Genomic DNA, 16001 nt, shown 5'->3' with positions numbered 1-16001 from the left:
TCATGCACCCGTTTCAGTTGTGAACTGAACCAGCTTCTTTTTCCATAAAGCACCATTTTTACTTGAAATAATGACTGACAAACTATGGTTATTCAGACTTGGGTATCTGGTGGACATTTTTTCAGAAATGAACTGAGACTGTCACATTAAGGAAATACCTGACATTTGCAACCAGTAGTAAATTTCAGGCTTTAAAAGTGAAAATTAGAATTTTTGGAAAATTGTATCCACTGTGAACTTGACAGCTTCCCAACACTGTGATGAGACTGGAGGTTATATTAACAAATGTGTTTTTTTGACATGAGATAATGAAAGATGCTAACATTTGGAAGATCTGCATAAATCAGTGAACCGATATTTTTCAAATGACCAATATATGTCATAAAATCATGCATGGGTAGAAGACCCATTCAAATAACACGAACCAGTGGATTTTAATGTAGTAGAGTATAAGAAGTTCATTAATATGGTTTCAGATTCCACAATGAAACAAACTTTTAAGAAACTACCATTTACTGAGTTTTGGTACCACATCAAATAAGAATATCCATCTGAAAAAGCTTTTAAAACACGTCTCCCTTTTCCAAATACATATCTGTGTGGAGGTGGGTTTTCTTTATACATTTCAGTTATATTCTAGTAGGTCAGACATTAAAGACATCTGTAAAAATGTAAATGTCATTCTTCTCACTAATTTTTTGTTGTTGGTTGGGAAAATATATATTTATTTTTCATTAAAATAAAAATTAGCTGCATTAACATGTACTAGGTTTTTTAAAAAACTAATCAATATTTTAATTTCTCATTTTTAATTTTTATATGGTAAATATCAATATCAATAACCCACATAACCAAAAGTTCCTTGGGGTCCTCAATAATTTTAAGAGTGTAAAAGAGTTCAAAGGGCAAAAGTTTGAAAGAGGTAGATCTGAACTATTGAAAACATAGGGAAATATCTCTCCATTTTATGAAGCTTCTAAGATTCTACAGCCTGTCTCAGTGATATACTCAAGTTTAGTAAGCCCCATGAGAACATTTTTCTTCCTTATGTTCAACCTGAATCTTTGGCAGACTGAATAATCAAAGTTCATTTTCTTCTGCCTTTATTGTTTTTTTAACCAGCCTTAACACTCCACATGGTTATTATGTAGCCTATGACTAAACCCAAGACTCCAAAAAGAATGTGACTATTCTTCTTTTTGCTGTCTCTGAAAGCAGTTAACTATCTAAAGCAAAAAAGTAGCTCAATGTGTCTTTTCCAGTCAAATCAGTCAGCAGGCTTTGGCCTTGGCTTGTGTTGTACTGGGTGAGCTTGACAGATAACTGGAGACGGATAAGGAGCTGAAGGGAGGCTTCTTAAAAATTAGATTTAAAAGAGCGTTTTTATACTCTGTAGCAATTGAGCCACTGGAATAAAAGTTGATGAGAAAAAAGAAAGGGGATGACTGAAGACACACAAACCTTGAGCAAGAGGGGACGGCAACGACAGCCCCAGCGGTGGGACTAATCCCGGACAGGAAGGATGACATTTCCTCCATCGTAACAGGACAAAAGAGGAATGCAAACATAGCTAGCCTGGTTGTGAGATAATGAGGAGCTTCCTGTGTTCGCAAATACGTAAAAGGCAACGTCATCAGCTGAGAGGGAGAGAAAGGAATTTAGGAAGTTTAAGAAACGAGAAAAAAAACTGGAAAAACACATCTGCCAGAGAAAAGGAAGCAGTCTACCAGGTATTCTTAGTGTAATTTTGAGGTCTGAGATTATGAATCTAAAGGGAAACAAAATCAGTCAAGGTTATTCTCCACAAGAGTCAGCTGCTCGGTGCTGGCAGAGCAGAGGCGATGGCTCACCCAGTGTCAGCTCTGATCGGCCCTGTGTCACGGAAGGAAACAAGGGCAGAACTGGTGAGGCTAATAAGAAGTGACTGAAATGAGAGATTCTGTGGCCTGGACTAGGTAAGGTAGGAAAAGAAAAGGGCTGACTGATAGTGATGCGTGAAGCAGATCTGGTGAAGCGCTAGAGTCCATGGATTAGGTCGTAGCCCTCGGCCCCTGTCCACAGAAGTCACAGGAGAGCTTTAGGAAAGAAATACCACTGAGGCTTGGGCCCACCCCCACCCCCACAATCCTTTCCATATTTAACTGGTCTAGGACAGGGGCTTCAGCACTGGCATTTTTTCAAGCTGCCCAGGTTGAGAGCTACCAAGATGTGACGAGGCTGGAAAAGTGTGGGCGTGAGGGCACCTGGACAGTGAGCTGGGAGAACAGGAAATGGTAAGATGGTCCTCCGAATGCAGGATGCTTGAAAAGGAATGTCAGTAGCACAGTTTCTGATGATGGCAAGATTCAGGCTGAGTTCCTGAGAGGGGTGGTGAAGGCAGAGAAGAAGACACAGTCCCTGGAGATGAGGAGGTCAAAGAACCAAGAACACAGGGCCCCAGGGAGTTCATCCCAGTGGAAGGGAAATCCCCAAGAACAACAGCAGAAGGTGGCGGACAGGGGATGAGAAGTGGAGCTGAGCTAAAGTCTTCAATGAATGGAGTGGCCACCGGGTTGGTAAATGCCAGCAACATAGAGAGGAAGAGGCTAAATAACGATTAATTTTGTCTATGATGTTTGCTAAAAATAAAGTTATAAGGAGGCTACCAATTCTAATTCTACCCAAAATAAGGTTTTCAATTATTTTGTTCAGTGGTGGCTACAGCAGAGCAGAACGCCAAACCTAATGAAATGAAGTCTTCTAACATGCTCCATGTGCTCTCGCTGAGGTATAAAACGGGTGAATTTTGGCAATTCTGAAAGAAATTTTAAAAACCCCCCAGAATGTTTCTTAAGTGAAAGACTTTCTATTCGAATTCTTTTTTATACACATATAACTGAGCATCACTGGAAGGATCAAGAAATCACCACAAGGGTTCTTAAGCTGTACCTTCTTGGGCTATATTTTAATATTTAGAGGCTAGGCACGTGCACATTCTACAGAAGAGAGGGTTCATAACTTTTATCAGATTCTCAAAGGGTTTATGACCCTAATGCCAAGAACCACTGAACTAAGAGCTATTTCGTCGGTTAGGCAATCAAGCTACTTTTAGGTGCAGCCCTGCCATGCTTAATGAAAAACCTCCAAATTTTGCCAACAAGATGATAGAAGTCAATACTTTCTCAGCTATAGGTAAAGCCTGCTCATCCATTCAAGTGTGTTCAGTGAAAAGCTTGTATGTAAAGATGAAGAAACAGAGGTACTGGATAACAGGAGAAAGACTGATTTAAATAAAAGCCCTAAGAGCAAAGCAGGTACAATATAATGTCCTCTACTATACACAATAAATGTGTCCCTGAAAAGTCAGGTTTCTACTGCATACTGAAAGAGTATTATTTCAAATGTACCATGGAAGCAGTTTCTTAGCGGAATACCATAGAGAATGATTTTGGAAATGCACAACACTTTTTGTAATGCAACAAAGCCTGTAATTTATTGCTGTTGTTGTTTTAATCCAGATTAGTATAAATACATCGTTTGCTTATAGCAAAATACATCAATATGTCAGTTGATAAATATTCTTTCCCCTCCAACACAGTGGGTCTAATGATAAACACTACTATGGCCTGCGGTAGAGAATACCACTGCCCTATACTTTTGTCAACTACCTACACTGTTCGCTCTCTGTAAGGAGAAAGTAGCGTCACCAATTAGGAAAGCACTACAGAGTTCCCTCCACCCAACTCAAGCACCTACCAGCTCCTCCTTAACAGCTACGCCTTCCGAGCCATCACTGATCTGTAGGGTGGTCCTCTTCACTCGCGGCACCCTCTTTGGTCTGGATTCTTTGGGAACAGGCTGCTTACGACTTCTGGGGGCTTTCTTTTGGGGCTCCCAGGCACTATCTTCCTTGTCATCTTCTTCAGAGACAGATGATCTAAAAGTAAATTGACAGAAAAATATCTAGGAAAAATGAAGCTAAATGCTAAAGGCAAAAGAAACATGCTTCTTGAAAGAAAAATAAGGTAGGAGGTGTTTAATATAAAATGGAGTGATATGAGCACAGGCTATGAACAGATATAGCTAAGTACTAAAACAAGAGTTGATCGAGGACCAACGTAAAAATAGCCCCTGATATGCTATGAATCTCAGGTCTCTCCATTCCCCTCTGGTGAGTGAGAGGGGAATGGGATGTGATATTTAGAGGCTAGGCATCCCTCCATTCCCCTCACACACACACACACACACACACACACACACACACACACATTCAAAACAGAGGAAACCATTTATTACCTTAAGCAATTTACTGAGTGGTGTCACACCATAGTCATTGTAAGGTTTACCATTATAACAGAGAAAAGTGCTTAAACAATTTCCTAAGTGATAATCAAATTTACTTATTCAGACCAATGTAAGGAATGGGAAATGGTGCTAGGAAACACCCTAAACTACATAAAAAGCTAGCACCAAGACCCTTCCAAATGCTTCAATTAACCATTTCATTTTGTTTTGTTTTTCCCTTTCACAGAATGGATTTGTTTCCTAGACCGGATCAGGTGCAGATACAGTACTTTCTAACAATCCATGAATCAAACTCACAGCAACAGCAGAAGAAAAATAGCCATGTGAACTCTGGTAAAGTAACATCATGCTCCTGCCAACCCACTTAAATCTACGTCTACCCCCAATGTAAAAGGTCAGTATTGGTGGGAAGGACAACCACTTCCTTCACTAAGGCTAGTGAATAGGGATATCTGGCTTTTTGAATGGTTTTAAGTTCTGCCTGGAGGCAAAAACCTGATTAAATAACTTCTTCTAAATTATGCTCTCCTAGGTCAAGCCACTGATAGTTCCCCCCACCCCCCCAGTGAGTTCTCTTCAGAAGCAGATGCAAACTAAAGCCTAAGAGTAGGCAAAAACAAACAAAATCATTTAAACTCACCTAACACACAGCAGTGGCATTGAAAGGAGGGAGAATTAGAAAACTAAGGAAACAGGAAACCAGGGTTCTGCTCATACTATCTCCAAACTAGCAGAACAACTTCATTCCAGCAGGAGCGCAGACCCCAGTTCATAGGGGAACATTGCAAAAGTCACATGACAGATACAAAAGGGCTTTCAGGTATCAGAAAGAAAAACATAAGAACAGGTATTATTTTATGATACGTGAGGCAGTTTTAAGTCATCTCCCACTAACCATACCTGACCTATTACTGGCATCCGGCCGTCACTTCTTACAACACATCCTTCACACCTTCCAGGTCTTTCCAAGGTCTTCACGCCCCTGGTTTTCCTCCTACTTCCCTGGCAGCTTCTCCAGCTTCTCCTTGTCCCTTTGCTTACCGCTCTTCCTCTCCCCAACCTTTCAATGTTGGGATACTCTAAGACTCAGTCCTCAGCACTCCTGTAAGCAATCTTACTAAATGACCTATCTTATTCGAAAGCGGAATAGAGAGGAATCTCAATTTTCTATCTCCCTTTCCCACTTGACCTGAGCTCAAGACTTGTATATATACCTTCATTGGATGCCTCACAATCATCTCAAACTTACCAAGTCCAAAACAGAACCCTTGATTTTACCACCCTCATACCTGATCCTCTTCTAGTCTTCCCCAAATTCCTGTCTTTCCTTCACACCCCAAATCTAATCCATCCCCATATCTGGTCTAGTTTATCTTCAAAATATATCCCAAATTAGACTACTTCTCACCACCTTCACTTCCAGGACCCTAGGCTTCTACAGTAATCTCCTTAACTAAACCCTTGCTTCCATTCTTGCTCCCCTACGGTCTGTCTTCCACCAAGAAATCAGAATGATCTTTTACAAATGTAAACCAGAGCATGTCACATCCCTGCCCCAAGCCTTCCAATGGCTTTCCAACCCACTGTCACTGGCTAGACCCCAAGACCTGACCTTTATTGCCCACCTGCTTTGTTTACATTTTTCCTTAAGCTGTTTTTTCCAGCTTACCTCTTAATTCAGGCAAATGAAACCCGAAACCACCCTTCAAGTGATGGAAACTGCCCTGACAAGACCTCTTACTGGCCCAGACCACTCAGCCCCTTTGAGCTAAAGCCCTGACTCACGCCTGAGCAGACGGACCTTGGAGCGACCCCTGGAATGACTGGCAATTACCTTTACCTCATCATAATACTAAAATCTCTGCCCAAAGAGGAGGCTCAGCCTCATTTACATGACATACAATGTATATATAGGCATGATTCCTTAAGGTGCACGCACGACCTGATGCCTGCCTCTACACAGATGACAAGGCTTCCCTATCTAAATATTCATCCTAACCCTAAACAAAAGGTACCCATTCACTCTCTTTGGAGGCTTTGAAAGCTACTCCCCAGCTATTCCCCATGATCTCTTTATTTGCTGCAAATAAAGTTTACCTTGCATGACAACTCCACCTGGTGTATCTGTGACTCACCAAGGAGCAAACTCATGTTGGTTCAGTTACACCACTTCAAATAAGACCATAATGATCTGTCATGGCCTATTAGGTCCTGCCCATTCCCATCTCATTTCCAATCACTCTCTGCCTTGGTGACTCTTGTCTGGCCACACTGGTCTTACTGTTCCCTGAACACACAAAGCTTGTTCCTGCCATAGGATCTTCACACTTGCTGCTCTGCTCCCTCTACTTGGATCTTTACAAGTTATAGTACTTCCAAATTTCATTTAAATCTCTTGCCACATCCTCCAAAAGAACTTTCCTGAATACTATATCCAAGATGTCCCCCGCCCAGAACCACTGACCACGCTCTCCCTTGCCCTGTTTTATGTTCCTTTAGAGTACTTATTACTGCCTAACATTCATCAGTCACTTATTTAACAAATATCTTCAGGGCACAAACACTACAGTGCTCTAAAGCAGAGGTTCTCAACCAGAGACAATTTTGCCCCCATGGGGAATATCTGGCCATGTCTGGAGACATTTTTGATTGTCACAACTGGGGAGATGTGACTGGCATCTAGTTGGTAGAGACCAGGGATGCTGCTAAACATCCTACAATGCAAAGGACAGTCTCCACAGCAAAGAATTACCTGATCAGTAGTGCTGAGTTTGGGAAACCCTACTTTGAAGTGATATAAAAAACTCCCTGCTCTCATGGAGCTCATATTCTAGTGTAAGTATCATGTTATATATTTAGTTTGTTACTTTCTCTCTCCTTGTTCAATAGTTTAACACCAACACTGAAACAGCGCCTGAGACACAGCATGAGTTCGATAAACATTTGTCTCATGAATGAATGAAAAAGACACAAATGACTTTCATTAGTAAGTGACAAAATGCATTCCTCCTGAAAATATACATCATTCTCCTAACCCCATATGAAGCCAATATGCTTACAATTCAGACAAGGAAGAGAATTCATCTTTGGATACCACAGTCTGGACCTTTACTTTTGCTCTTCTTGGCAATGATGACATCTGGAAGAAACAGAATATAAAATCAGCATGATCTGAATCACTTGAATGACTGATCACTTATGTTGTCTACCAAGTGATGTGCCATTCAAAACTAACGCTCCAATAGCTCTGCTGTTAAAAAATGCCACAGGAAAAAAAAAATGAGAAGCATTCAAAAGCCTGAACACTGGTTTCCCCTCCCACGCAGCTGCCAACTATAAGAGCAGCTAACAGCCTTCGAATGGTTTAAAAGCCTGATGAGTATGTACCATCTCTGGAAAAATGTAAGCTCCAACAGGGTGACAATTTTTAATTTCGTTAGAGTTATATGCTTGCATATACCACAAGTGCTATTAGATGGCTCATCAGTCAGCAAATTATAAAATCCTTTATTAAACTGTAAGAAGTATTTCCCCACTTTTATATTTTCTCACAATATAAAAGAAAGGCCTTTCTATAAAGTTGACAGTCAAATAAATGATGTTGATGGACTGAATAAGCAGCCAGGTTATTCCTAAAACAAGATAATCCATTCCCTTATAATAAAATTTACAGTATTTAAATAAAACACTTATTTGAAAATAAAAAAAACAATCACTAATGTCCCTAGAAAATATTTACCAAATTCAAAGACCTAGTGCTTTAAGAAATTGCGACAAATAACCAGAGACATCCTATAATATAGGAAGTAAGCAAATTCACTTTAGATAATATATTACCTAAAGAGTGTATATCAAACCACAAAAACTACATGAGACTCTGACATGCTTGGAACCCTTTAAAAAAGTTTCTAAACCAGTCATATGTTACAATGCCTCTGGTTCTAACTTCCACTTAGAAGAGAAAGGAATGCCTCACAGAAATACCAAACAGGTTCTCAAAAAAACAGAACATGTGCCCTCGGTTCCATAGCTCAACTCCAGGAAGTGTAGCACTATTAGCCAAGAGAGCACTCAGAGTAAAGCAGGAGACAAAAGGAAAAGGGTCTCCAGGAAGTAGACAAGATAATCTTCCATCTTTTCCTTCATCCCACTTTGTGGCATTTTATGTTTATGCAGGTCATCCTTCCTCAAACAAGTGCTTCTAGATATTGATCATAAAGGAATGGGTAACTTTTGATTTCTGTGTCACATGTACTTTACCAGAATAAAACAAAAATGCAAACAGAGAAAATTAGTGTATGATGGGGTAGCATTTTAAACCAGGGCAGAAATGAATTATTCAATAAGTGGTATTAAGACAACAAGGTATCCCTCTGGAGGAAAACAAGTATTTAAGTCCTACTACCACATCCTGAACAAAAATGTATTCCACACTGACTAATGACTTAAAATGTACAAAATAGGGGCGCCTGGGTGGCTCAGTCGTTAAGCATCTGCCTTCGGCTCAGGTCATGATCCCAGGGTCCTGGGATCGAGCCCGGCATCAGGCTCCCTGCTCAGCGGGAAGCCTGCTTCTCCATCTCCCACTCCCCCTGGTTGTGTCCCTCTCTCGCTGTCTCTTTGTCAAATAAATAAATAAATAATCTTTTAAAAAATAAGTAAAAATAAAATGTACAAAATAAAACTATAAAAGTACTACAGAAAATAAAGATGATCATTTTCATAATTTGGAGTAGAGGTGGGGGAATAAAAGTTTTCCTAGGCATAACTCAAAATTTCAAAAGCCAAAAAGACAGATTTCACTACATAAAAATTAAAATTCCAGGTCAGCAGTGGGAGCATTTCAGAAGCAAACTGATCTGCTTTGCACTATCCTCAAAAAAAAATCACAAGAAGCAGTACCTAATACCTTGGAACTATGGATGAAGGGACTAAGGGCTGGTGTAAGCTGTCTGAGGCAAAGAAATCTCTAGAGGCCCCACTCTATTTCATGCTATTAAGCAATTGCCCCAGGAAAACATGTGGAGGTTTATTCACTGAAGAGGATAAAAAGAGTTTCTGGACTAGAGGACAGCAAGTATAGTTGTGGGCATGGGAACCATACAGACTGAATGCTAAATATATAGAGGATCCCTCCCCCCAGTCCTCGTCTCCCACCAAGCTCCTAGTCAGATCCTTACCTTCCAAAGAGAACGGAAAGACTCTTCTCTGGACAATTTGAACAGCCCCAAAATAAAAACCTGAACATACTAAGTTTCCCAACAAACAACCCAACCAAATCATCTACTCCCACCACCCTATTCTACAATATACCTGAATTCAGAACATTCCCTTACAGACCACCACGCACCAGTTCTCACTCCATACTTCATCCTTAATAGAAATGGGTTTAAAATAGGAGTAGACAAACCCTTGGCAATCTCATAAAATTCTGATTACCCATTAAAGAAAACTTCCCTGAAACAAGTATTCCCAAATGCCCCTTAATTAGGCACCCGGGAAGCAATGTTACCATTGAAAGATGAGTAAGATGTAAACTTGTCTTTTGACAAGCAGAAAAATAATGAGTTTGAAAAGGGAGGTGGGGGGGGTTGCCTAGGTGGCTCAGTCAGTTCAGCTTCAGACTCTGATTTTGGCTCAGGTCATGATCTCAGGGTTGTGAGATCCAGCCCTGTAGCAGGCTCGCGCTGGGTGTGGAGCCTGCTTAAGATTCTCTCTCTCCCTCTCCTGCTGCCTCTCCCCTCCCCTCATACATGTGCATGGGCGCACTCTCTCTAAAAAAAGAAAAGGGAGGTGGGAAAAGAGAACATGCATGAGCACATAGGTCAATTTCAGACTGATCGGCTTTAGAAAGAGTGTATACAGAAACTAAGGACCTAGAAATTATTTCTTAAAAACTGCCTATGCCATGTATATCCCAAGAATATTCATATTCCAGTTTAAAAACCAATGTTCTTGGGAGAAGTTTCTCCATCTCCACTCCTCCCATGTCCCCTTTCTTCATATCATAGGATTTGTTAGATTAACAAAATTCCATCCATTTCCATGGTTTTAAATATCTGTATCACCTACTTAATAACAATCCTAATATCTCCATTCCAATCTTGCCTAAGATACAGATTTACATAATAAACTATCCATACTGCCTATGAAACTATGCAGATGCCTCAAAGTTACCTAAAATGTAACATACCCACAATGAAATCTTGACAACCATTTCTTGTTTTAAAACCCACTCCTACTCCAGTCTTTCTCATCTCAGTAAATGACACCATCATCCACCTAAATGGATGGCTGAGCCAGAACCTTAGAAAATTTTTAACAGCTTCATTGAGCTATAATTGATATACAATAAATTGTACATGCTTAAAGTGTACAAACTTGATAAGTTCTGGCATATGTATACACATCTCCACAACCAAAATACTGAATACATCTATCATCCTCTAAAGTTTCATTTGCTAAGCCAAAGCCTTGCAAATCTTTTTTTCTGTCACCTCCCACAGTCTATTAGTAAATAACATAAATTCTTCCACCAAAATATATGTTAGGGGTGCCTGGGTGGCTCAGTTGGTTAAGCGACTGCCTTCGGCTCAGGTCATGATCCCAGGGTCCTGGGATCGAGCCCCGCATTGGCCTCCCTGCTCGGCTGGAAGCCTGCTTCTCCCTCTCCCACTCCCCCTGCTTGTGTTCCCCCTCATGCTGTCTCTCTCTCTCTCTCTATTAAATAAATAAATAAAATCTTAAAAAAAAAAAATAGGTTAAATTTCTATGATCTCCAGTGAGTCTTTAGTCCCCAATATCTCTTATCTAGACTATTATAATAGCCTCTACTGGCTTCCCTGCTTCCCCTTTTGCCTCTACTACCCATTCTCCACATATCAACCCAAAAGATCATTTAGAAAATGCTTAAAAACCATTCAGTGGCTTTCCACTCCATTATCCACTTAGAATCAAATCATATTTTTTACCATGGCCTTCTAAAATGCCACCCCCGCCTACCTTTCTAACCACATTTACCATGTGCTGCCGCTCTTCAGCCACAGTCACAATTGTTTCAGTCACTGTAACAATCACGATTCTTTGCCTTCCCAGGTTCACTCGGCCTGAAACACTATTCTCCCTGCTCGTCAATAGGCTGGCTCCTTCTCATCTCTTAGAGCTCAGCATTTCAGGCCTAAAATGGGTTTCCCAGATATAATATTATTATAGGACCCTATTTACTTCCTTCATACAGTACTATATAAAGCACAATCTATAATTATCCTTGTTCATTGTCTGCATCCCCCATGTTTACTTCATGACAGTAAACACCATGAAGAAACCACATTTGCCTTACTCACTTCTGCATAACACAGAGCTTAGCACTTAATAGCTGTTAATAACTACTTATTAAATGAATGTAAGAATATATACAACATGGTCTCTATAGAAGAGTATACATTTTTCCCCATCACTATTAGGCAATAGCACACAAGGCACTCATTATTATTATTTTTTTTTTTTTAAAGAGTGATGGTACAGAAGAACATTCTTAGCGGCTTGAGATTTTTCATTTTCAAAGTTGTCTTTTCTCTGTGGACACATGAGCATATTCAAAATCAGATGCTGTGATATTACTAAGGGGGGAGGCACTAAACTAGGGCAAGTAAAAATCAAGGGAAGGGGGGGATGAAGAAAACCTGCAGACACAAATATTACATTAAAATTGGGAAAACCACAATTAGAAATCTTAAGAAGAGCAGAGGGGAACACGTTTTTAAGAGGCACCTAAAGAAGTTTCCGAGTACAAAATGAAATGCTTGGAATGTCAGCAAAGATCCCTCCATAATAAAGTAATACACCTGGAAAGAGCCTCTTTTTTTTTTTTAATCTCAGAAGCCTGAAATCCAGTGAAGTGAAATGGTTTACTCAAAGGGAAAACCTATGTTCTAGTTATGTAGCTAGAACCCAGAGCCCCAAACAGCAAGACTAGGCTTGTTTCCCATTCCACAAACATATTAATAACATTCTGGCGCGTGGGAGGTTCGAGGAAAGTTGCCTAGAGAGTTCCCATTCATTCATTCCTTTCCTCAAGAGTTACTGAGCGCCTCCTATATGCCAGACACACTGCTGAGGATGCGGTGGATGCAGTCAAGGCCATGATGTGCTAGTTGAAAAGGGTGCTTCCTCCCCCATCTCTGATAACTTGAGGTATACAGATAATCTAGGTTTGCCTGGGTTTCCCCATGTCTACCCCTACGCGTTAAGAGCTGCAATTTGACTGAGAAGACGCGCCAGGTGACACGCGGCAGCTAGGAGGGGTTTTCCGGGTGTAGGTTGGAAGATAGAGACCGCAGACCGTAAAATGTAATGAAACTTCTCACTTTAAAAAGGGATGTTATTTCCCAAATGAGCGCTCCGAACTTTTTAAATGGTCCCAAAAATACCGGAGCCCGGGCGCCGCGTTCACGCGAGCCCTCAGGAACACCGCCAAGGCAGACGCTCAGCTCACCTTCCCGCCCGGCGAGTGTCAGAAGGCCTGGGATTCTGTGTGTATGACCGCATCTTCCGGTTCCCGCCGGAAGTTTTTCAAACGCCGGAAGTCCCGCCTCGCTTCTCCGTCACTCGCCGCAGAGGCGCTGGGCTACCGGAGCGGGATGGAGCGGAGCCGGACGGAGGCGGGGCTAGAGCGAGGATCCCGTGGGAGCGCTGAAGTGGGGCCCTGCTCCGGGGGCCGGGGGGCGAGCTTTCTCTCCCCGGATCCGGGTGGGGGTGGGGCCGGCGGTGCTAGGAACTCGGACCCGCCTCTCTCTTCTTTTTCTTCACCCACTGTACTCTCTTCGCATCCAGCGTCTTTTAAAATCAGTCAAGAATATTTTCATTACATTATTTGTAATTGGCAGTAGAAAAATGAGAAAAAAATAAGTTTTATTCTTTCTAAAGTCAATTTTGGTTATCGTTAATGAACTTCCCTCAGGGTGTTTTAAGCGTATTTTTAGCATGTTTCATTATTTCCTAAGCCCCGAGATAAGGATTTTTGCTCTAGTTTATGAAAATACCCAAATCTTGCCTCTTCTGAGAAGCCCTCACACATCCCTGAGGTGCATGCTACCTCAATGGAAGAGTTTAACCCTAGAGTCGTCGTTGTCTTACTGCAGTCTCTGAAGCAGCTTGTACTGCCAAGTACATCGATTTGGAAACCTGGTTCTCTTAAAAACTTACTAGTACATTTGGGCAAATCCCTTTATGTCTTTGAACTTGTTTTCACCCCCTCCCTTCCATCTTACCCCATACCTGATAAGGTACCCCCTTACATATTAGGAGTAAATACTCACAGAATTAATTTACTCAAGGTAATCGCAGCTCGAGATACCTCATCTTGGGCAAGAATGAGAAAACCCTGCCCCATTTCATTTTCAGATTTTTGGAAAGTGCTGTGACTTGAGTCCTAACAACCCAAGTGTCCTAGGTGAGCCTTGCTCCTAATCCAGCATTTCCAGTCCCCTTCCCACAAAACACAAAAGTAGCTCCTGCTTTTTATTTTAATGACTCCAAAGTATCTTAACCCCACTTGCACTCCCTAAGCTCCACTTTTTTTTTTCACTAACCCAAGTTAAAAGCTATAAAGGCCTCACCAGCAATTCTTTACCTTTTCCTTGAAAAATTTTCTCAAAATCAGTATTCAGTAGAAATGAAAAATGACTTGTTTTTTGGTGATGTGTTTTTTGCCAAATACACCCTAAACTCACAAAAACAGACAAAAAAATTAGACTGAAAAATTAGGGAAATAAGTCTGTTGGTAGTCTAGATTCAAATTTAGCAGATCAAAACCCTATGGATTTGGGACGCCTTGCTGGCTCAGTTAGTAGGGCATGACTCTTGATCTTGGGGTTGTAAGTGTGAACCCCACATTAGGGGTAAAGTTTACTTAAAAAATTTTTTTTAAATATTTAAAGAAAAAAACGGATTTGTTTTAGAAGATTCTGTAGAGCAGCTTTCCATGCTAATGACTCATTTCCATGTGAGTACTGAAAGACCAAGCAAGACATTGAAATGTCTTATGAGTGGGCTTTGCTACAGATTCACCCAAAGTGAACATAAATTTTACTGGATAACGTTTGAGACAGAAAGAGAACAAGATTCTTTTTTGAACAGTCTGTTCAGCTATATCTAAGCTTCTTGGTGAGTAAGGATCAGTTTCTGAGATTGTTCAGAGGTTGGTGTTGGTTTTTTTTTTTTTTCCTTCTTAATTTGTAGTCTTATGTTGCCTTTTGAAATGGTTCCAGAAGGTTTGGAACTGTCTGCTATAATCACAGTCTGCTCTGTAATTTCTAGTTCTGAAAATACTAGAGAACACATTACAGTTCAGGATTATAGAAAGGGAAACCAGGTCATAATAATCAACAATAATAATTTACTCTTTTACTATTCACCTATTTTTGATGTTGAATTATGCTATACAGGTTTAAGGTAAGGGATAATAAAGGTTAAGGTAAACCAATATTTTACAAAATCTTTTGACGTAATTTCTGCCCTGGAGGAATTTACAAACAAGCTGGAGACTACATATAGTCACAAGAGGCAGAGATCCATGTAAGACAGTCTAGAATCAGGATTAGTTTGTATATCAAAGTAGCCACAGTATAAAGTGAGGGCAAGAATAGGGATTAAGCAGCATTGTGTTGGATCTTGACTCCTCCATCAGGGATATTTGCCTTTCAACTGGGGAAGAAAAAAGATTATTAAATGAAAGTAAATAACCTATAAGGTTTTAGACATCAGACGTCTGGGAAAAATAAAAGCTGGGACGGAGTCCTCTAAAATTAATGCAGGTGGTGACCTACTCCAAAGACAAGTAAGACTGTCCAGAAAACATTTCTCTGTTGGAATTTTGTAAGACAGTCACTCCCACTAAAAGCTGTCAAAGGAAATTTATAATCACTAAATATAAGCCAGGCCCCACCACAAAAACTGCCTTTTCTCTCTAGGACCTTGCCCAATCTATTGTTTACTTTTGGATCTTAAGTGCTGAATTTCAAAAAATTCATGGCTTTAGCCTGGAGTAATCTAGACTCTCACCTGAGACTTATGCAATAGGGTTTGTGAGTAATGAAACATGTTTTGGATTTGCTTGCAGGTTATTTTATTGCTGTAAAACATACAGCTATTCATATGGTATTCATTGGTATGTTATCACTTGCATGTTATTTTCTGTGTTTTCAAGTTCTTTCCCTATGGGTTCTGTCTCCCCAGGGACACTGTAATAATGGTAATGACTTCTAGTCATGGATCATCTACTTTGTGTCAGGCACTAAGTTAAAGCTTTTACATGTATGTGTATTTAACTCACATATTAGCTCAATGAGATGTTACTATTATCCTGTTTTTATAAATGAGAGGACCAGCCAAAGTCACATCAGCTATTAAATTGCAGATCTGGATCTAAACCTAGTACTCTTTTTTTTTTTTTTTTAAGATTTATTTATTTATTTGAGAGAGAGAGAGAAAGACAGGGGAGGGGCAGAGGGAGAGGGGAGGAAAGAATCCTCAAGCTGACTCCCCTCTAAACTCGGAACTCAATGTGGGGCTCAATCCCAGGACCACATGATCATGACCTGAGCCAAAACCAAGAGTCTGTCGTTCAACTGACTGAGCCACCCAGGCACCCTTAAACCCAGTACTCTTTTTTTTTTTTTTAAGATTTTATTTATTTATTTGACAGAGAGCACAAGCAG

The 16001-nt window shown here is 40.5% G+C and overlaps 1 protein-coding gene across 10 annotated transcripts in view; it reads right to left on the bottom strand.

Annotated features, from left to right (window-relative positions):
• The window catches only part of SRBD1 (S1 RNA binding domain 1), a 236456-nt gene extending 223581 nt beyond the window's left edge, over positions 1 to 12875 (bottom strand). For 9 of the 10 annotated variants that reach the window (XR_004300323.1, XR_004300324.1, XM_032411061.1 and 6 more), the window contains exons 1-3: positions 12779 to 12862; positions 7344 to 7423; positions 3736 to 3916 (exon numbers count right to left, since the gene is read on the bottom strand). Coding sequence is in view for 8 of the 10 variants with exons in the window: in XM_032411061.1 (XP_032266952.1) it covers positions 3736 to 3916; positions 7344 to 7423 (261 nt within the window). In the remaining 2 variants the exon portion in view is untranslated. Of the gene's footprint in view, positions 1 to 3735; positions 3917 to 7343; positions 7424 to 12778 lie in introns of all 10 variants that reach the window. The other variant, XM_032411062.1, reaches the window with a different exon arrangement.
• Between the last annotated feature and the right edge of the window lie 3126 nt (positions 12876 to 16001).

Source organism: Phoca vitulina, unplaced genomic scaffold, assembly GCF_004348235.1.
Source record: "Phoca vitulina isolate PV1807 unplaced genomic scaffold, GSC_HSeal_1.0 scaffold12, whole genome shotgun sequence".
NCBI lineage: Eukaryota > Metazoa > Chordata > Mammalia > Carnivora > Phocidae > Phoca > Phoca vitulina.
Note: the sequence above shows the minus strand (reverse complement) of the source record. Positions and strands in the feature narration are given on the sequence as shown.